At 29.8% G+C, this 23,373-nt stretch overlaps 1 protein-coding gene across 2 annotated transcripts in view; it reads right to left on the bottom strand.

Moving 5' to 3' along the window:
- Positions 1 to 446: 446 nt before the first annotated feature.
- LOC141528280 (uncharacterized) overlaps positions 447 to 23,373 on the bottom strand; it is a 39,897-nt gene continuing 16,970 nt past the window's right edge. The window contains exons 2-3 of one of the 2 annotated variants that reach the window (XM_074244245.1): positions 19,977 to 20,185; positions 447 to 887 (exon numbers count right to left, since the gene is read on the bottom strand). In XM_074244245.1, coding sequence (XP_074100346.1) covers positions 447 to 887; positions 19,977 to 20,185 — 650 coding nt within the window. The remainder of the gene's footprint in view (positions 888 to 19,976; positions 20,186 to 23,373) is intronic. The other variant, XM_074244246.1, reaches the window with a different exon arrangement.

Genomic DNA, 23,373 nt, shown 5'->3' with positions numbered 1-23,373 from the left:
CTACCACACCACGAATATCACATTTAATACTTAATCATATAAATTTATCATAACTCGTATCTCATATCATTCATCACATCAAAACTCATTACTCATTACATCGATTCAGATGCAACAATTGTTAATTGCGCATATTAATATTTCTTCGCGTTAAATAATACCCGTCTATTTACAATTATTTTATGGACAGTTAATTATATTTTATTATTTTATTCGATTGCATTGATCTCTCTATTACTTTATCATTACATAATTATAATAATTAATAATAATATTATTTTTTAATGATTCAACAAAATTTCCAATCCAATGATTTTAATTTATATTATAAACTTCTAATTTCTTCGAATTGTAATTTCTACTTACTCATTAGAAAATTTTGGAATTAAAAACAAGAATAATTAAATTAAATAAAATAATTATGATGATAATAATAAAAATTAAAATTAATATAAATTAGCAGTTTTAAGAGGAAGAGGATCGAGAAGATAAGGAGGCAGTGTCGTAGAAAAAGGCCGAGGACTACAGGATCCCCAGGCACTGACTCCACTTCCAGTTCCACTTCCATTTCCGTTTCCTCCACCCCCACCGGCACTTCCACGACTGCCGCCATTCGAGGGATTTTCGCTGTGACTGTCAGCGTGCTGCTGCTGTTTTATGCTCAGCAAATTGGGATTCGCGAGCGGTTTTATCTCCGCTGCGGACAGGTGGCTGTTGGAGCCCACCGGGGTCGCGGGACTCCTGGGTGAACGACTTTCAGCTTTTACGCTGTTCTGAATCGGGCTGGAAGCTCCGCTGTCCACGCCGACCGAATTTTGGCTAGTTGATTTTTGCTGGGCCATGCGCTCCTGCTTTCTGAATTTCGCTCGTCGGTTTTGAAACCATACCTACAATTATAATTATTATTTCATTAGTATTGTTGTTAGCATTATTAATATTACTGTCATTATCATGAATATCATTATCAATATAAATGTCATCAATTATATGAATATAAATATCAAGATCATCATCAATGTTATGGATATCGCCATCATTATCAATATCAATATCATGGATATCATTATCACTCTCAAATCCAAATTCCCGGTATGATAATCGATATTAATATAAATATCACTATCAATACCACTATTAACATAAAAATATCTATACCATGAATAACCCTGTCAATATCTGTGTCAATATCATTGATAAAATACTAATGTCACTGTCAATGTCAACGTTATCTGATCTAAAAAAAAAAAAAAAAAAACATTTTTAAACGAGTGACAATGTTACTTCTTCAGCAGAGAAGATATTCAGAAGTATTGAAAGTATTTATAAGTATTAAAAAAGGTCATTGGGCAGCCGAAATGGAAGTAGATTTCATAATGATCAGAAAAAAAAACTTCTAGAGTTGTATATATATAAAATATATATATATATATTGTAAATTATAATTATAAATTTTACTATAACCTTATATCAGCTTTATTCTTTTTATAGACAAAACTTTTATTATTTTTGTTTCAACAATAGAGTGAATTAATTGATACTCGAATTCTACTCAATAAATTCACTTTAATTTATTAATAAAAATGTTTTTATCTAATATTGAATTACAACCATCAACCCAGACAAAACGACTGCAAGACTAAAATTTCATGAAAATCATTCTAGAATAGATATTTTTTGATCTATAAATAAATGTAAACATGTAAATTGAAGCTTATTTTCTCAGCTTTAATATGCACTTTACAGAAATCGAACATCTCGGCGCGTTCAAAAGTAATTTAAAGGAGAAGCAGTAAAAATATAAGATTTTCGAATTTTCAAAATTTTGAAATGCTGTAATTTCTTAAGTAATTGACCGATTCAGCTCAAATTTGAACTCGATCTTCGTAATCGTCCATAGAATAAGTATATTGAGTTTCATTAGGATCCCTCGAGAATTGTAGACGCTATAGTGCTGACAAACCGCATTATATCGTATATATATACACAGAAAGAAAGAAAGTCTTAAGTCAAGCGTAAATTTTCTTAAATCAAGAAAATTTTAAGGAAGATTAAAAATTTCTTGAATGAAGTTAAAATTTCTTGAACGAAGTTAAATTTTTTTAAGCCAAGAAAATTTCTTCTTGCTCCAAAATAACTTCGGTCTTCCTTATAATTTTCTTGGTTCAAGAAATTTTTTTTTCTGTATATATATATAAATACATACATAAAATTTTGAACCATATGTATTATCTGACTCAGCTCGTCGAGTTAGGTCGGAATATAGCAAAATTTTTCAGAAGTTGCGTCATGAGGACAAATACAAAATAGTTAGATTTTTATAAAATCTACTAAAAGAATTTAAAATTCGGTATTTCAATCAGAAATGATGTCAATATCATATTATTGTTACGTCGAAAACGCAACTAAAATTTAATTATTTTTATCCTAGCCGTTAGGCTAATAGATAAGGATCTGAAGCTTTATGGGAAGGGGTTGAAGTTATAATATAAGAAAATGAATTCAATTTAATAAATATATTATAAAATTATCATACAAAGATTTGAATTATTAAAACAAACATAAAAATCTCAATTAAGAACTTACTTAAATGTCATTGTTACCGTTTCGTTACATAATTGAAATTTACTTTACTAACAATTTTTTTTTTTAATCTGACGCGTGGTTTCATTGAAAATTATAAAAACTTTTTCGATGTTAACACTAGGACGTGAGGACAACGAGAGATATTTTTGTTGAAAATCGTAAAGGTGTCGAATTTTAGGGCGTTACTTATTTTTACTAGATGGGAGAAACAATGTCCAATTATTTTTCTATTTCCTTGAGCCCTTGCCCTCTCTCTTAGATTTTTCTATAATGTTGCATGACTCCCCTCTACTTGAGTCAGAGTACAATATCGCTTCTCCTTTACTCTTATGCTCTATTATACATCTATGTGTTTGTGTATACGTAAGCGCATTTTTGCATAGACAAAGACATACATGTGGACTATTTTACATTAAATTATTTACTGTGACCAAATTTTTATATTAAATTAGTTAGATAAAAATTAATTTGTGCATAGATTACAAATTATCATTAGTTTCTTAGATCTAAATTTTTCTTTTTATTTAAGTCGTTATTTTATTCGAAAATAAAAGAAAACATTTATTTATTTTTTTTTATTTAAACTTAAATTATAGTTATTAAATTTTGTTCCTTAAATTATCAACATATATTTTTTTTTTCTGTTGATACTAGAATTATCATAACATTCCTTTTTATTTTTTTCTTTTATCATTATTTACTTTTTTTTTTTTTAAACTATTGTTTATATATACATTTATTTTGTTATCGAAAACTTCTAGTTCGGATCTCGACACAATATCAATATCATTAATTATGTCAATGTGAAAATAAGAATCAAATATCTATATCATAAATATCATGACCGTTATTTGTATTAATATCAAAATTAATATAAATATCAATATTATCATCATTATTCATTATCATTATCAATGTAAATATGAATATGTTACTTTTATTGTTATCAGTGTGAGCATGAATATCACTATTAATATCACCATTAATACAAATGTCAACATCATGAATATCATGATCGATGTTGATCTCATTATCATTGTTATCACTATTATCATTATAATTTATAATTATTATGATTATTTGTAATTTAAAAAAATAAAAATAAAAACGAGTTGAAGGAAGAGCTGGACGGTACCGGTAATTGGTTCACTTGGAAATTAAATATTTAACAAATAAAACAAACGAAGGACGGTGACCTGCATGTTAAAGTAGCGGATTTATTTGCTCTGCCGTTAGTCCGACGGAGGGTGGATGTTGGATGTTGGATGCTGGATGCTGGATGCTGGATACCAGATAGAATGTATAGAACATACACATACATAGGCAAGGGGGCGGAGCAGGGAGGCTGAGAGCGGCCTACCCAACACGCTGTCAGGACAATCCAGGGCTGGGTGAGCAATAGCATCCAACATCCAACATCCAGCATCCAACATTCTCATCCTCGTCCTCGTCCAGGGCATAGAAGGGAGTAGGGATGGTACACCATGACGAACGTGATTGCCCTTTCCGGACTGCAAACACAGCTATTGGATTTTTATCATTCGCTTTAGCTCCTCCACTACCTTTCCGGGTACTTTATACTTTATAGTTTATACTTTTTGTTTTCGTCTAGATGCTGGATGCTTTACTTTGCTCCAGACCTTCTGTTTCCATTGCTGGAGCTGCTATTTCTGGTTTCTTCTTCAAGAGTTTGAATTACTCGCGACACCGGTTCGTTTCTTCGAGACTTTTTTTTTTATTGACAATTGAAACAGAGATCCGATTTTTTTAAAAAAAGAAAACTTTATTTGTTTATTGATTATTTTAAAAAATTTTGAGAAAATCCACAAAATTAAAAAAATAATAATGCTCATTTAATTTTTAATTAAAATTATATTATATTTTTAGTTGATAGAGTGGAAAAGAAAAAAATGTATCATTCTCAATTACCGAAGTAATTTGTAATTAAAATATTTTGCGGCATTTCTTCTTTTTCAATTAAACTACAGCGGAAATTGTGGTACGCATGCGCGTTAGGAACAAAATTTACCATATATATTTTATGTGTAATCAAACACAAGCTAGTTTAGTTTTTCATTAATTATAATTAAACAAAACCAAGTTATACAGCCATTTGAGATACTAAATCCTGTAAGGAATAAAATAAATCTGTAAAAAAAACATAACGTAATATTACGTTCTCAAAATTTGAGATGTTTAATTTTAATTATCTTCCAGGTTTGGCCGCATTAGTTAGTCGACAAACTCCAAGTGGGCCTTGTCACTAGACCCTCCCTCAAAATTATATGACTTTAGGAATGGTTTTATCAGTAATGAATTAACACCCAGGGTTGATAATGAATTAACTATATTTTAAATTTTTAAATTAGGTGGAGCCGGTCCATCTTCGGACATAAGTCCGGGGCCAAAGATATTCATCGGCTGACTTACTCAGGCTGACTGCCTGAATTTGCATCCAGAGTACAAAGAATTATTATAATTAATAAAATCGGCAACGTTGTGTCTCAGGTTACCCTAGAGAAGTCGATGGAGTCCAGCTCTCACGATGTTTAGGCTAGAGCACGGCGACTCTTATATCGCAAGTGATTTCCGTTACTTCGCTGACGATGAATTTTATTCATCACCAGCGAAGCAATTATAATTTTAAAATAAATTAAAATATTTTTAAATTTTGCGAGAACGTTACAGTAAATAATAAATTTTTTGTAAAGTTATCATGTTTCTAAGCTACAATCATTTTTCTCTTGTTTGACGGGAACAAATTTTTATTTATTTTTTTTTTTTTTTAATAATTTTTTCGTTTCTACTATACTAAATAAATTTTTGAGAATTAGAGAACTAATTTTAATTGAATTATCTGTTTAATGGTAGATTATATTGTTTTTACGTGGACTAATTAGAGTATAACAATAACAATAGTTGTAAAGAAGAAGCAAAAAAAAATTCTTTATTGATCGTAGAGTTATCGAGTTTATTTTTTTCCACTTATTAAATTGAATGATTAAATAATAAATGATTTGATTTTTAATCATTTTGGATACTTTCTAAGCTTCTAAATCATTTGAAATACTATCTCTTATCCAGCGTTTATCATGTGAAATCATTTTTAATAATTTTGCTTGCAGAATTATGAAAAATTCCGTTATTTTATCTTTTGTACTTTATTCTTCTGTTATTTTTATTTAATATAAAAAAATATGCTCCTAAAAAATTAATAAATGATTGTTAATGAATAAAAAAAATATTTTATAAACACAAAAAAAAAAAATTATAATTAATTAAAACATTACGCTGTTCTTTTTCAGTGGTACAAAATTTATCATAAAAAATAATAACTTTTTCAGTAAAAATTAATGCTTCTACTTTTATTGTTACTGTAAATGTAAATCTCAGCGTAATTGAGCTTAGAAATCTCTGTAATTTAACGTAAATATGTATACGCCTTAGGCAGTTAATCCAATAAAGAAAAGGGTTCCCGGAAAATCAAATACTGATAGAAAAAAAAATACCAGCGGCTTAATGTTGAGTATTTTATTGTACAAACAAAACTATCAAGTAATTAATAAAAATAAAAAAATTAAAATGATGAAAATATTGAAACGAAGACAACAAATATATCACAGATGTACGAAAGTTTATTTAATTTATGAGCAGGAGAAGAAAATACTTGTGACGTTTATAAACATAAAGTCGTAGTTGGAAGCTGGTAGCTGTGGCTTATAGAGCCTCGATTAAATATTTATCCATGGAGAGGACATCTGTCAGCCTGTCCGATGTCTTCTTTTGGTAGATATTCTTCTACTGTCTCACCCCTGTATGTTACTTTTATCTTCTCACTCTTTCTTCCCAGAATATATTCGAGTTTGATTTAGCTGCATGTAGCCTACCTTGTAACCTCCACCCTCGGATCTAACGCCTAGTTACATTTTATTTAACCCCTGTATTTATTCAACATTAACGCCAGCCGTGTGACTAAACAGGGGGCACATGTCGTGGTCCAGACTCTTCTGTCAGTCTGGGGTTTTTCTATTTAACAATTGAATACATTTGTAAACATTCTAGTTCATTATTAGCTTCATGAATATACTCAACAGAGGCTTCATTACTTGTGTATACATTTGTCGTGAAATTTAAAGTTAAATGAGACTTAAAAATTTTGGTATTAATTTTGAAGTAGGGTTCACAATTATGAACACAAAACATTTTTATCAAAATTTTTTTTAAAGATCATAAAAAAAACAAATATTTTTAATAATACATTTTTTTTAATAAAAAAAATTTTTTAAAAACGGGTCCCATCATTTTCTCTCTTTGCACTCATCGAGAAAAACCGTACTATCCTTATCGCACTCTCAACAGTAAAGCTACACAGTAAAAAATTTTGCGTCAAAAAACTTGGTGTTAAAAATTTTTTTGTTAAATACTTAACACTTTTATGTGTAAATTTAATATTTATTCTGTTAAATTAACACCAAAAGTATTAAATTTTTAACATAAAAATTTTTAACACAAAATTTTTTGACGCAATGACGCAAAATTTTTTACTGTGTATCGTCAAAATTTCACACGATAAAGAATATTTTTCAAAAACTTTCAATGTGCAATCACTATAACATTCCCGTAGTTTTTTCACCAAAATTAATAATAACTGACATGAAGAAAAAAATTTGAAATGAGCATTCAAAGTTTTAGTTAAACTAATCGCAGGTCTCCCGAATAAAGTTGAAATCAACCTAGCTTCAATTGAGACGAATTTTTCAGTTAATTGAAATTTTCTCAGTAACATCAATTTTCTATAATAAATAAATTGTACATGGTTTTTTACAAATTCTATTAAAATGAGTAGCCAAGTTTATTTTTTACGTATCAAGTGTTTGGAAAATGCATTCATTTTAATTTGTTACATTGCCGTGATCCCACAATAACAATAATTAATCGATTATGTGATTAGCAAAAAAAAACATGTTTGTAAAATTCTTGGTTCATTGACTGAATAACCACACGTAATGTTAAGTTTTAGAAACCTTACAATGACTTTTTCTTCGCCGCCAAAGAGACGATTTTTGTATGGAAATTTTCAGTAAATATTATTGGAGTTTAATATATCGGTTTTAAATTTAATCTAATGACTTATTAGTTCTCAAGATATTGTACGATAAAATTTCAATTACATGCGTATTAGACGCACACAGATTCACACACAGTCGGAAGTTCAGCCGCAAACAGTCGAAACGATTTCTTAGGACTTCAAAATATGAAGAACTGATGAAAACTTGCATTTTCAAAATCGGATCGCAATCAACAGCTCCCGAATTTCCATAATTATTAATTGTCGAATTATTTATATTTTAAGCCACATTGATCGTACAATCACATATTTTTACTATATCCTAATTTTTACCAAAATTGGTCAAGTCGATTTTAAGTTATAAGAAAACGTACAGACAGACAAAAATGAAAAAAAATTACAGAATATGAAATCAGCGCATCATAAAACGATTATTTATCACAAAATTAGATGAAAAAAGTCAATGTACTAATAAAGCGAATAGATTTATACAGTAGTATAGATATCTATAAAATTAATTACTTCATAATCAATAAATAAGTATTTTTCAAAACAATTGAATATCAAAGATTAATTGTAAATACTTTTTGTCAGAGAAACTATATTAATAATTGAAATATAATACTCTGGTCAACAATTGGTGTTGTAAATTATCGAATGTATCTAATATTAGTATGACTTTGGTTGTTGATTTCAATTTGAGTACTGAAGATAATAATAATACAATAATATTGTATCAGAATATAGAAGAATTAACAACAATACTGAAATTATTAACTTTTCAGTAAGTAGATTACCAAATATCGAAACTATTATAAATTAAAGATGAAAGTTATTTATACGTCTAGTGCGTAATGGTCAATGTTCCGAGTAATCGGCTGTAACGTAAATTATCACAATTTAATGTTTATTATTTTATACTTTATCAACAAAAGTATTTTATAGTTTGTAAATTAAAACTATAAAAAAATCATAACACTCGTTTTATCACCTCATAAACTTTTTCTATAAATTTACAAATAATGTATTTATGTTCATTTTACTTAAACTGGTCGATACTTGGAGCTTTTATCCTATGAAAAAGTTTTTAATTTAAGAAAAAAAACAATTTTTTTGGCCGTATGAAGTAAGCAAAAGAGATTTTTATAATTAAATTCGGAAATATATTCACGTAAATTTGTGCCTATATTAACGATTCTATCTTTTTTTTTTGTGATGGTAAAATTTTTATGTCAAGTTTTTGGAGGAGCTTTGAATGGCTTGTTGATTCTGTAAATTTGTTCCATAAAATTTGTCCATTTAACAGTTTGGTCATTGATCCTGTGACAGCAATATTATTTTTAACATTTATTTCTCAACTATCCAAACTTTGAATATTGTGATTAAAAATATTGAAAAAGTATTAATCCAAAGTTTTTTTTATTAATGATTAGTAATTTTCAGCAGTCACATAATGCTAATAGTTAATTAAGACTTTATAACTTAGGAGTAATATCTAAAAATGAATTGAATAGTTTCTATAAAGCATTAGATAACTTTTAGCATCGATTGACAAAAGTAATCGGCTAATTAAAAGTATCTGGCAAATGGTATTAGTTACAGCAATAAAGATCAGAAAGTTATCATTGTAAATGTATAGAATCCAGAGAATTTAATTAAGCTGATGAGGAAAAAATAATAGAGAAAAATAAAACGATAATGTAAGAGAGAAGATACTGAATTGAAGATCGTTACATCTACATTCTAACTACGATTTATGAGAGTAAATGTGTGTAAAAGTGTATGTGTGTGTAGTTTGGTACACAAACAAGTCTACACTTGTAACAGAAGATGCAGGAGCAGGAAGCAGAACGACGTTACTTTTCGTGGCAATAGTGTCGGGATGATGCTCGACAGGACGGTTTTTAATCACTGTAAGTGGATCTACATGGAACTCGCAATTACCTCGGGTATACTTGCAAGCACACACAAACACAGCAACCCCCTTGTGTATCAGTCATCCCCGGTGCTGGCATACTCTACATAGTACATAGTACATAGCGTCGAACGAAGCTGGTCTTTCTGGAAAGCAAAGGGAGCGAGAAAGATAAATGGAATAGGAGCAAAGAGAACCCAGAGAAAAGCTACGAACGCTTTTCCCGTTTTCTCGCTTCAGACTTTTCTCTTTTACACTTTGCTTCCCGTTTTTATTATTTTATTTTGCTAGACGTTCGCCGGATATCGTTAATTTTCGACGATTAAATAATATGTTGTTGTTGTTTTTTTTTCTAAAGGTAATGTGATAAACTGAATTTTTGAGTCCAGTGTTCTATTTTTATACATAATGTTTTTATATCCTTGTAATTTTGATTTTTAGAAATTTTTCCGCTTTGCTTTGAATTACACTAAAAAAGGGTTCATCCTATTTTTTGCCGTAAAAATTATAATTTAATTAATTAAATTAAAAATCACAAAGTATGTTTTGATATTAATTGAGCCTATTCCTTTATTGTAATATTATTTTTCATTGATTGAATCAATTTACACAAAAGATCAGTCAAGAATCTAGCGCCGAAACAAAATTTTACCGTTTTAATGTTGGAAATACGGGAAATAACGTACATAAAATTTGAATTGCAAAACATAAAGAATTCTGTTAATTTAAGCTTTTTTTTTCATTCGACATTACAAAAACGTAATTCTAATATTGTATTCATATTAATTAATAATTTCTTATGTTAAAAAAAAAAATATTTTTTAAGCGTAATACTATAGTATTTTCAAAAAAATGTAAGTCATAGATGAAATTAATTTTTCAAAAGTGAAAAATAATTTGAATTTTATTACTTATTTAAATAAAAATAAAAATGGATAAATATTTCTAAAAACTGATGTATTAATTACAGGATCTAAAAATTGTAAATTGAATATTTAGTTCATAAAGTTATTGAAATTCTGTGTAAGATTTGGCTCAATTACAAGAACTATTATTTTAAGACACAATAAAGTATTAATATAGTGTTACACTGATAGAAGGATTTGTTTATAGTTAAAAATATTTGCTAATATTTAATAAATCATTTATTAGAGACCACTTTTTAGTATTAAATAAATATTTCTTAGTATTTAAAAAGATTTATTAATATTTAATAAATGAATATCAGATTTATTAAATACAAATAAATCATTTTAAATATTATGAAATATTTATTTAATATTAAAAAATGATCTCTAATAAATGATTTATTAAATATTAACAAATATTTTTAACTATAAACAAATCCTTCTATCAGTGTATAAGTTTGTTTTAACTTTATAATAAGGGTTACAAGATACGAAAACAGATTTAGTAAATCAATACGACTTAACACTAGGTCAGAAGTAATATAAATGTACATGGGTTATTATATTATGCACAGGGTGTAATAATATATGATCTTAATGGGATTGCGATTCACATTAAACTGCTGATTGATGATTTTGAAGCGGCAAGTGAACGAGCAAAGAAATGAACGGGATTGAAATTATTTATCATGTGAATGAGTCACAAGTGAATTTGCGTTTGTGAGAAATGAAATTATATTATGTATTTTTGTCCTACTGATTACTTTTATATGCTTTGAGCATAGAGGTAAGAGTAAAGTGGAGACACAGCGTGATGCCGGCACGCGTCAATGGGATTCAGCATCCAGCTTGGTGTCACGATTACGCTTTGGCTGTAATTCAAGGGATCAAGGGGTCGACCACGGTATTATATGTCAAGTGCGTTATTACATTCGGATAGGTCGGTGGATACTATACATATAGATTTAGATTGATAAACATAAGTATATTGGATGAGTGGCTTGTATCCAATTTACGAATGAGTACTTTGATAATTGGACTGTTTATCGTTCCTAGATTATCTTAATTATTTTTTTTTATTTTTAACAATAATAATAATAATAATAATAATCAATATTATACTGTAAGAAATTTAGGAAGTGATTTATGGAGTAAATGCGGCGTAGATAATTTTTAATTAATTTAATCCCTCTAAAGTGAAATTCACTCCGAAAAGGATTTTATTTATGTTATTGATATAAAAAAAACTTTGCCGAGTGAATTCTTTATTTTTTTATAAAATAAAAATTGAAAAATAGTAGTTTTTTTATTAAAAAATTATAAAATATGTATTAGAAAATTTTTTAAATTAATAAGATTTATAAGACGCATACTAATACTTAATATGTTTCAACAATAATATATTTTAAACGGTTCCATGATTTTTGATCCCCCGACAAAATATCCCCAAGACAAAAAATCCTCGACAATTAATCCTAAATAGCCGGAATTTTTGAATAAAACGGAAAGATCAAATTTTAAAGATTTTTAAATGAATATACTATGCTTTGCAATGTATATATAAAAGCCTTATTTACTTTTTCAGTTACCGAAAATTCCTGCTGAGTAAAGGTCCTCCCCTTCCCCCTTTATCCTTTATTTCTCCCAGTTCCCAAAAATTTGTCTTTAATGACAAATTTAGCTATTATATATAGCTTTTATAATATTATATATTATAAAATATTATAATATTATATTTATAATTATATAATTATATATTAAAATATTATAAAATATACATATTTTATATTATTAATATAATATTAATAATAAATATTTTAAAATAATAATAAAAATTTATTATTATTAAAAAAATGACTTTTTTATTTTTTTTACAAATTATGGCAAAAAAAAATTTTCGATAAATTTCATTTAACTTTTTAATCAAGTTATAATCATAGTTTTTGTGTATATTTATTCATACACAAACGCGGGTAATAATTTTGCGCCCTTTTAGCATGGTTTTTGAGTGTGTTTATTCGACATTAAACCAACACATTCGCTTGTAACCGTGTTGTGCCCTTTTATCATTGTGATTTTTAATAATTTTTAATAACTATAACGAATTTAAAGGATAACTTGTCGGGGATTTTTTGTCTTGGGGATATTTTGTCGGGGGATCAAGACGCCTGATACCATTTTAAACTGTGAACTAGTATGATTAAGATATAATTGTACTAGGAATTTTTTTACAAATATTTTTACAAATACAAATATACAAAAGTTATAATTTTTAAGTTTATTTGTTTAAAAGAACAAAACGTTCAACTAGAATCAATACATAGTTTGAAATTATTGTCCTGAATTTCTGTAACCAATTTTAAGTTATTTACATTTTCTGGACGTGATCAAAATTTTAAGATTTAAAAATTAATAAGTCAATTTTTTCCTCAGTCTGACACAAAACAAATGAATTTTAATTGGTGAACAAAATTGCATCAATTTTTTTTTATCTTTATAAGTAACATTTTTTGATAAATTCTCTCATTAATAATTTATTATCATTAGAAAATCCTTAAAATTTTCATAAAACAGCTAATTTAAGTAATATTAAAATTATTCTATTTATTTAATTGAGCTTAGTAATGCTAAATAATACATTAATTTTTTCAATGTTTCAGGGTTAAATTTTTTAGAAAAATATTGTTAATATTTACATGATAAAAAAAACTCTAAATTTTATTTCATACGCCGAGTGTTTCATTTCTACACAGCAATACACCTTGTGATGGAAGCAAAACTTCACTCCTCATTTTTAACAGTGTAAAAATAATAATAATAATTATTATAAAATTTCATTGATAAACTTAAGTAATTAAATGAATAATTAAAGAGACAATTGATACAAATTTTTAAAAATAAATATACTCAATCGAAAATGATATTTAAATAATGAATTATTGATAAAATATTCACGCTTATTGACGGTTTTAATGAATTAATTTCATTCAATCTTTCTTAACTGAAAATGAATGACTTTTTTTTTTAAATTAAACTTCACTCAAAATAATGAATTAAATTTATCACGAAATAATTATAATAACATCATTATTTCCTATCTGAATGTTCGGTTCTATATAAACTAAAGGATAAAAGATTTAATCCAGGAAATAACATGAATAATTAAAGTGATAGAAGACTTTATAAATAAAGTTGATTTTGAAATGAATGATTATTAAAAACTAAAGAGATGTTTGAATTTACTGTGAGATTAAATTGTAGTTTAGTCATGTAAATTAAACGAAATGTATTTGGGACGTGAGTTGGATCGCCAGCGAGCAGCTTTCATGTATAGTCTAGTGCTGGTCTTAGGTATGTGTAGTGTAAAGGAATCCATAGGTACTTTACTTATACTAGTGCAAGGAGAATGATAGTAAGACCGCAAGTACTAGAAAATTTATAATACGGCGCTAATAATCTGATGTGGTTGTGCCTAATGTCAGTTTTCATAATAATCAAGTACAAATATCTTTACTATTCTAGACTAAAATTATTGTTAGAATATTTAGACGTTTATCTTTGTGATTTTTTTTTATACCGTATTATTATTTTCCTAAAATTTAAAAGATTTTAATAATTGAATTTCAATGTTTGAACTTAAACTTTTACTTTTATTTTTACCGCGAAAGAATTTTTTTTTTATTTTTTTGGGGAACAAAAAGAAATTTGCCCCAAAACGTGAAAACAAAAAATGAAATTCAGTTTGAAAGAATAATAACATTTTTTATGAATAATTCGATTAATACACTGTAAAACATTTCGATGTAAAAATGGTCCCCGAATTGGTCTGTGTTTAATCAATAAAATTATAATCCAAAAGTATAAAACTGACAAAAAAATTTTGTAAAATTAAAATTGTCAAATTTACAGTTTCACTCCTGTCGAGGCGTAACTGTAAAATTTACATTTTAAAAAGTGTCAACGTAAAAATGTAAGTTTTACATTATAAAAAATGAAAATTGAACAGATCGAAAAACTGTTAAATTTACATGGAAAAATGTCAATTATAAACTTATGTATGGCCAAAATTTTTTATATTCTGTAGATCTAATAATAATATATTTAATAAAAAAAATTTTTTTTTCAATTTTTTAAAGTAATAAAAAAATTATTTTTAAATACGAAAAAAATTAACTATAATAAATAATAGTCGATTTATAATAAATAATGATTAACTGTTAAAAAGTACCATTTCTAATAGTAAAATCGTGATTTTAATAATCACTTTATAATATTTATCATTTAAATGCTACAATTTATTCTTTACATGGAAAAAAATACTATTTCAAACAGTAATATCCGCTATGTGAATGTTGAAAATATTAAAGTATAATAAATAAGAATTTTCACTTTGATATTTAACATTTCGTACCTAAAAAATGATCGCATGATATGTAAAAAGTATAAAATACAGTTGCTAAATTTCTAATAGAAGCAACGTCAATATTTACAAAGTAAAATGGTAAGTTTTAAACGAAACTATAAATATTGACTTGCTTAGAATGGGAAAATATCTATTTTAAAAGTAGAATTTTTACTGTTTCAAATGTTAAATTCTTCCAGAATGAGACCCTCTTCTCCTCATCTGAGTTCTCTTCCTCCTTATAGTATGGACTATATATTGAAACGGCAATTTTTACTGTTTAAAACTGTAATTTTTTAAGATGAGAGAGTCGTTATTTACTATAGTGACAGCTACTAATCACTTATTTTCGATATTAAATTATAAATTCTAACTTTTACACTTTCTGCATAAAGTTCTGTAATATTTATATTTTTCCCACCCCTATGTCTGCCGTTCTGTTTGAAACTATAAAAATTAACCGGAATCCGAGTGAATTTTGCAGTTTAATTTTTTCTGTGTACGAAATTTTTGGGGTACCCCGATTTGCTCCCCTTTCTCCTCTATTATTATTTATATAATTATTATTATTAAAGCCTGAGAATAATTATGTGAATGAAAGTATATACATATATTGAGATAAAAGGACCAGAGCTCTTAATGATGTATACATCACTAGGGATCTAATTTTAAGGTTCTGTCTGGTTGACGTTTTTAATGAGATTATCAAGAACCGGGTGACTCGTCTATCGTCTTTCACCTATCGCTCCTCTATACCCCTAACCACCGCAAATCCAAATTCACTGTTTGTAATGATAATAATAATAATACTAATAATAATAATAATAACAATGAGGTAAAAGATATTGAAATGAGTGAGTGAGCTTCAGCTATATTGCATGACGAGGATCATACTACCGATGGAATATTAAACTCACTCGTGCATTTCCTCCTCTCATTTATCTCCTATCCTGTCTACCGGTAGTTATAGTCACGGACCTAGCCGTGACATTCGTCTAATTGATTTATACCCAATTCAGCCTCGTTAATGGATCCTACATACATCACTCCTATCAATTTTCAAATTTTACATTCGTGAAAAATGGTCTAATTATATCTTCTTTTACTTCAATAACTACTTCTTACCATTTTTTAATTTTCTGATTAATTATAACTATAATCAAGAATCAGCCTTGATGTTAAATAACGTTTGTCATGGCTTTTGTTATTATTATTATTATTATTATTATTATTATTATTATTATTTTGTTATTAAATGCTCAGGGGGGTTATCCCCGCAGTCCGATTCTCCGAGGGCCCAGCCTGAGCTCCATCCGTTACTGCTGGACCACTCCGCACAACAAGACGATTAGTGATCACAGTAGGCCAAAGTCATTTCCCTTAAGAGACGAAGAGAACCAAGTATAACAGCCTTCTGCATCCTAACTGCCAAGAACTCAGCTTTTGATGAGCAAGCTGGAACTTTGGCAAGTGAGGATACAAAAGACTGTTTCATCCCTCCTAGGACGCCAACAATCAGGACAACAAGCTTGACACGGTAACCTGGGTAAAGTTTGCTAATTTCAAACAGGAGATCCTGATATATTTGTCTTTTGTGCTCTTCTTTGGCTGAGATGTTGTATTCAGCCGGGGCCAAGAACTCAATGACATAAATGTCACGAGTGGCCTTGTCGAAGAGCACAATATCAGGTTTGTTGTGATCTATCCGCCGGGTTGTTGCAAATGGCATGTTCCAATAAATTTTGCAACTGTCATTCTCAACAACCTGGGGAATATCTCCTAGCAGATAAGGCAGCACTGGTGTCACGTCAATACCGTAGCAATGACGAAGATAGTAGTACAGTACTCTCAGGGCAGCATTGTGACGCTGGATATATGCACCTCTCGCCAGCACTGGACATGCCGACAAAAGGTGCATAAGCGTCTCCGGATGTTGTCTACACCTCCTACAGGAAGTGTCCGGTAGCTGCACCTGGAGCACCTTGCTACGGTACTCAAGAGTGTTAATGACACCATCTTGGCAGGCAAATATGAACCCTTCAGTCTCGGACATCAGGCCAGCTGACTTTAAGAAGGAAAACGTCAGCTGGGTGGATAAGCCATGATCACGCACGTGTTTAAAGAACACGCTGTGCATGGACTTGTCTATCAGTTCGCCAAGGAGTAGTTTTTCCACGGCGTTCCTGATGACGCTCTTAAATTCCTCCTTTCGGAGTTCCATAAGAGTGTTTATTTCTCCAAGACCAAGGGTTCTTGTCGCATATATTGCTGCCTTATACAAGAATGACCCCTTATGCGCATTTTCATGTTTATGTACAATTTGCATAAGAAAGTCATCCTCGTCTGCAGTGAAATTGACAACTTCGTGTGTTAAACCCAGGACCAAACGGTCGTGAAGCCGCTCCAAACTCTGCAAACCTCTCCCATCGATGGACCGAGAGAGGTATAATCTGGCGACAGATGAATAGGGGTGCATGCTCCGATTCATATTAATGATCTTACGGGTTTTAATGTCAAGATCTCGTAAATCCTTTCGGGCCCATTTCAGGACACCGAAAGAGTATAGTAAGACTGGGACAGCGAGCATATTAGTAGCTGAGACTTTATTTTTGCCGGAAAGTTCGGAGGACCAAATTTTCCGGAGTCTCCTAACATACTCGCTCTGGAGAGTTGCTCGGACTTCAGAGACCGCATGCATACGGTGCTCTTCCATTCCTAGGTATCTATACAACTCTCCGGCGTCTAATTGTCTTAAGACGCTCCCATCTACTAACTCGACATCATCCCCTGTATCAGACATCATCCCTCGCCAGATGTACGACCGCACACTTATCCAACCCAAAAGACATTCCGACATCTCGTGTGTACTCTGCTACGATGTTGAGGGCCGCTTGTAGATGATCTTTATCAGCACTATAGAGCTTCAGATCATCCATGTAAAGCAGATGGGTGATCGAATAGTTTCGATCACCCGGAGGCCCCACAGAGTACCCATGAGTTTTACGGAGTGCAACAGATATACGCAGCAGTGAAATGCAAAACAGCAGAGGGCTCAAGGAATCGCCTTGGAAGACCCCCCGTTTATACTCTACAACTCCGGTTACGTGTAATGCGTTTCCACTTCCAATGTGAAAACGCGTTCGCCAGAGCTGCATTGTACGCCGAATGCATTCCACTATTTCCGGATTGACTCCCAGGCATTTGAGTAGATATAAAATCAACTCATGAGGAGCTGAGTCAAATGCCTTGCGATAGTCAATCCAAGCCATTGACAGGTTGCGTTGATAGTAGATCGCATTTCTGTTGCCATACAGGCTCTATCTGCTGCAAGATACGGTTATTTAAAATTTTTGTAAAAATTTTATAAACCGTATTCAAGCAGGTGATAGGTCTGAAATTCTTAGGGTCAGACAAGTCACCTTATTTAGGTATCAGTACGGTTCGCCCTTCTACAACTCAGTCCGGAATCGGATCGTCAGCTCTAATGTATGATGTAAATATGCGGGCCAGATGGAGGTGGGTAGAAGTAAACTTCTTCCACCAGAAGACATTAATGCCATCTGGTCCCGGGGCAGCCCAATTTTTGCTGCCATTTAGAGCTGAACGAACTTCATTCACACTGACTGCAGGGCTCTCTTCATCAGCATTCTGTCGACGGTGTTCCCGACAGAATACTTTGAAGTCGTGCAGAGCTGGAGTGTTGGCGTTCACGTTTAGTTGATCTTCATACAACTCAGTCCAAAAAGCTTCCACCCGCTCAGGTATTGGATAATTCCCGGTAACATCGGTCTTTGGTGTCAGGAAGCGTGAGGGGCTGGATCGAAACAGTGCGTTGTCGACCAACCGCTTCAGCCTTTTCTCTAATGACTTTTTAGCAGCTATTAGAGCCCGCAATTTATTAAGAGACTCTTCCTTGATGACAAGAAGAGTACTCTTGTTCAGTGTGTGATGACGCCACCGAAGTTCAGCAGCAATGCGCCGAATTCGGGGCGTGTATGTTCTTTGAGTTGTGTCGAACTCAATCACACACTGAATGCGGGAGACCTGTTTCCGGGATATGTCAATTTTCAAGCCAAGTTGTGAGATGCGCTGTTTCAACCTTGCCTCGATCGAGAGACAATGTCTCTCTCTCGGAAAAGCTGAGACCGCTGCACCATACACAACCTGACTCACAGTGAGCTTATTATTATTATTATTATTTTTAGGCTTTAACTACAGCGTAGCTAGTCTTGTAGGGCAAGATAATCTGTCAAGATCAACGGGTAATGTAATCTATCAGATTACAAGACACTACCTGTCTATGAGTACTAGTCGAGGGTAATTTAATTCAATCAGACATCTCAGAAATAGATCTTCAGTCTTACAAAAAACTTATCCTTCTTCAGTTTTTTTTGAAAAATATATACATTTTTAATACTCAATAATTAAAATTATTACAATTGATAATTGTGTTTTTAAATAATTTAAGGAGTTGGTTATACGCCCTAAGAGGGCGAAAAAAAGAACCGATATTTCAATCATTTATTCTGAAGAGGCTTTTTAATTGATTAATATGGAAATGGATAAACATGTAGTAGTGACTTTTAATTTTATCAATAACTTTCGTTTTTTACAAGCAATGATTTTTTTCACTCCTGAAGACGATATTCGGAAGGTCCTCTAAAAAAGGTTACATGCGGTGGGGACGAAATCTCCACTTTGAATCATTGAAATTTAAAAACCCAAAAAAATTCTATCAATGTAAGATATTATTTAGTGATTAATTGAAAGAATTATAAAAATATTTATTTTTAACAAAATAGTGATTTGATAGAAAAATGATCGATAGTATAAAAATTAGAGACTGATTTTGCTCACTGACTTTGCCGACAGTTTTGAGAAAAATATGTTTAAAACTGACGACCTGAGCCCTTTTGTTGTAACTGATTAGGCTTTTCAAATATGCATGTAACTTTTAAAATACTCGTCCAATTGACATTAAATTTTCTATGTATTTACCTAAATATACGTAAGTAACAAAAATGAAATTAAAAAAATTGATTTCTTTTAATTCCAAGTGTGTATAACCCTTTAAATGATTTAATAATTATTAGTGCTCACCTGTACTCGGGCTTCCGTAAGGTCAATCTTCATGGCAATTTCTTCTCTCGTATAAATGTCAGGATAATGTGTTTCTTGAAACGCGCGTTCCAGTTCTTTTAGCTGCGCTGATGTAAATGTCGTTCTTATCCGTCGCTGTTTTCTTTTCTCAGCTAATCCGTCATGAGCCGAGTATGTTTTGTACCCAAGACCACCTAAAGTCAGATAATCTTTATATTACTATTAAAATTTTTTTTTCAAATTTTTCAATTCTATTTTAATTAATTAATATTAAAATTTTTCTGTATATTTGATTCAATAGTTATCAATTTTTTTTTTTTAATTTAGAAATAAAGTTATCTTATATGGTCCATTACTTCTCTAATCATAAATCAATTGGTAAATTGATTCATTACTTAATTTCTATCTTGTGAAGAAGAACAATTAGAAATAATTAAAAAACAGTTTGAAACAATTAAAAATGATTTGAGTTGACTACTTTATAGATATACACTTTGCAAGGATTGAATCATTAAAAATTTTTTTTCTTAACAATAACTAAAAATAATACAATTTTTTATCGACTCTTAATTAATAAAAGTAAATTACTTTCTAAAAATACAATGCTCGAAAAATACTGAACGTTTATTGATGATGTTATTGCTTATTTTTTATGTGAGGTTTGTGTCGTTGAGTAACGATATCAAATCGGAATGAATATCGAAATTTTATTGATGCATTACTGAATTTATACTCCATAAAAGGTGATAAAAAGATACAAAATATTCAGCAGATAAATTTTATATAAAAATTTGTAAATTAAATTTTAATTAAGCAAAATTGATTTCAAATATTTTTTCACTGTGTATCTTTCAATAATTTTTGTTAAATATTTATCAGGTCACTCAAGAATGTGTCTTGTTTCAATAAATTTTTTATAATTTTTAATGTACTCGATAAAGTAATAAAATATTACTAATTTTAAAAGATCTTTTTCCAGCTTCGAATTTTAAATTTCCAATTTCCGTTGAAGGATTTCTGTGCATAATTAATTAGTGTTAATTTTGTTTTATGAACTTTGAATTAATTTTGTATCATTGTGATGTAAAATTATGAGTTACTACACAGAAAAAAAAATTGTAGAAAAAATTACAACATCGCGATACAGGACCAGATTTTCAATGTCTACGCTTTAATAATTTTTTATTTTTAAATTTACGGTAGAATATCGTAAAAATTAAGATATTTACCACTTTTATAGGCATTTATTTATATGATGTAACATCGTAAATTTTAAAATGTTAAAGTATTAAAATTAGGTCCTGGATTACAATGATGTAATTTTAATTTATCATACAATTTTTATTTTTTTTGTATATTTATTAAAAGTATTGAATGATTTAAAATTGAATTAATTTAATGAAGATAAAAAGTAATTGAAAGATCATAAGATCATTGTGAATAAATTAGACTCATATGACTAAATGTGAGAGGGGATGTAACCATAGCAATGAGTGAGGACACCAGAGGAACATACATTGATTTTCAGTGCCATCTTGTCGTCGTATTCCGGCCAAACCGCTGACGGCTTGACGCTAATCGTCTGACTATTTATTTACTTGTTCTACTTGTTTATGATAGTTATCACTTATTTCTGATTTTTTCTCTACAATTTTTTTTTAAATGATCTTTTAGATTTATATAGTTAATTTTGTTCAAGAAGAAGAATAATTATTGATCAGTAATTATAATTGAACATTAATTTTAGGAAATTTTTTGGATTGATATGACGAAACTATAACTTTTTTTTTATTCAAAAATATGATACTTAAATTACTGTGATTTTGCTTTATCATTAGAACTTTGATATTATTATTGAAACTTAATCTTTTTTTTGAAAATTATGTTCATGAAAAAAAATTTGTCTTACTTTAATAAAAGTTAATTTACAATATATTTATTTAATAACAATTTTGTGAAATTTATTATATAAATTAACTAGCTGTTGCCGGCCCGCTCCGCTGGGCACTTTATAGAATTATATGTAGTTTTAGATCTAGACTTGAAATTCAATTGGAGTATTATTTTGACTTGCACAGATTCCACATTCCATCGAATCGGAAGTAGAATTTATTGAAATCCGTACTGAGATGATCTCTACATGACAAATAAAAGATCCTTACCAAATTTGCAGCTTTTTGAAGCTATATTTTAAAAATTAAGATTTTTTACTGTTAACACCCACCCCCGCGATCTTCATTGGAGGTGATTCGGTGTAAAATCCGTTCTTGGATCATTTTTGTATCACATGTAGACGACTCCGATTAAATTTGGAGTCTATAGGAGCTATAGTTTGAAAATTAAAAATTTTCATTGTTGATACCCATCCCCGCAACCCCCTGTGGGGTGAGATATCGTAAAATTCATTGATAGATTATTTTTACATCTCTTATAGAAGATTCCTACCAAATTTGGAGTCGATAGGAGCTATAGTTTAAAAACGGGAATTTTTCATTGTTAACGCCTCCGCAACCCTCCTTGTGGGTAGAATTTCGTAAAATCCGTTCTTAGCTGACCGCTACTAGGTTAAAGGAATATTCCTGCCAAATTTCAAGTCTCTAGGTCTTATAGTTCTAGGAATAAGTGACTATATCTATAGAAAGTCTCCTATATATATACACTAGTCACAAAAATTAAGGGATATAAAAAAAATTCCAAATTATTTGGTGATTTTCAGCGAGCTGTAACTCCGAGGAAAATGATCGCACAGAAAAAAAAAAAAAGCAAATTGTAGCTCCAAGTGTCTAGTTTTTAGATATGACCATGAAAATTTTTTGTCATCGTCAGGTCTGGAGAAATCCTAAGAAAACTACTGAAAAAAAATTTTTCGAAATTTTTTTTCGTCTTAAAAAGGTCTACGGGCTTCAAAAAAATTTTTTCGATTATTTCGTTTAAAAGCGCTTTTAGTAAATTTAATACCCTTTAATTTGACGTAATCAAAAAGCCTGTACGATAATTTGCCGCGGAGTTATCGTCAATCAAAGCAAAAAGTTTTTTTGACTTTGGAAATCAATAACTCTGGAAATAATGACCGTATAGGAAATCGAAGGAGGGTTTTGAAAACTACACAATATTCTCTATAAGAAAACGTAAACCGCTTTTGAAGAAAAAATTTTTTTGAATTGAAAACTCGGACTGAAAAAAGACAAAAATTCGCATAATTAAGGATATTTGGATAACTTGGTATAACTTTGGATAAAATGGATGAACGAAGGATATCGTTGGTAATTTTTAACTTCAAAGTGTCCCCTAAAATCCCTAAGAAATTCAAAGCGCTGCGATTTTTTGTTCATAGTGCCCAGAAGCTTCAAATTCTGTGTTTTCGCAAAAATCACCATTATGAGCAATTTTGTGATTT

Source organism: Cotesia typhae, unplaced genomic scaffold (assembly GCF_013202065.1).
Source record: "Cotesia typhae breed Kobodo isofemale line unplaced genomic scaffold, CoteBio_Ctyphae contig_43, whole genome shotgun sequence".
Lineage (NCBI taxonomy): Eukaryota > Metazoa > Arthropoda > Insecta > Hymenoptera > Braconidae > Cotesia > Cotesia typhae.
This window is presented reverse-complemented; position numbering and strand designations above follow the sequence as displayed.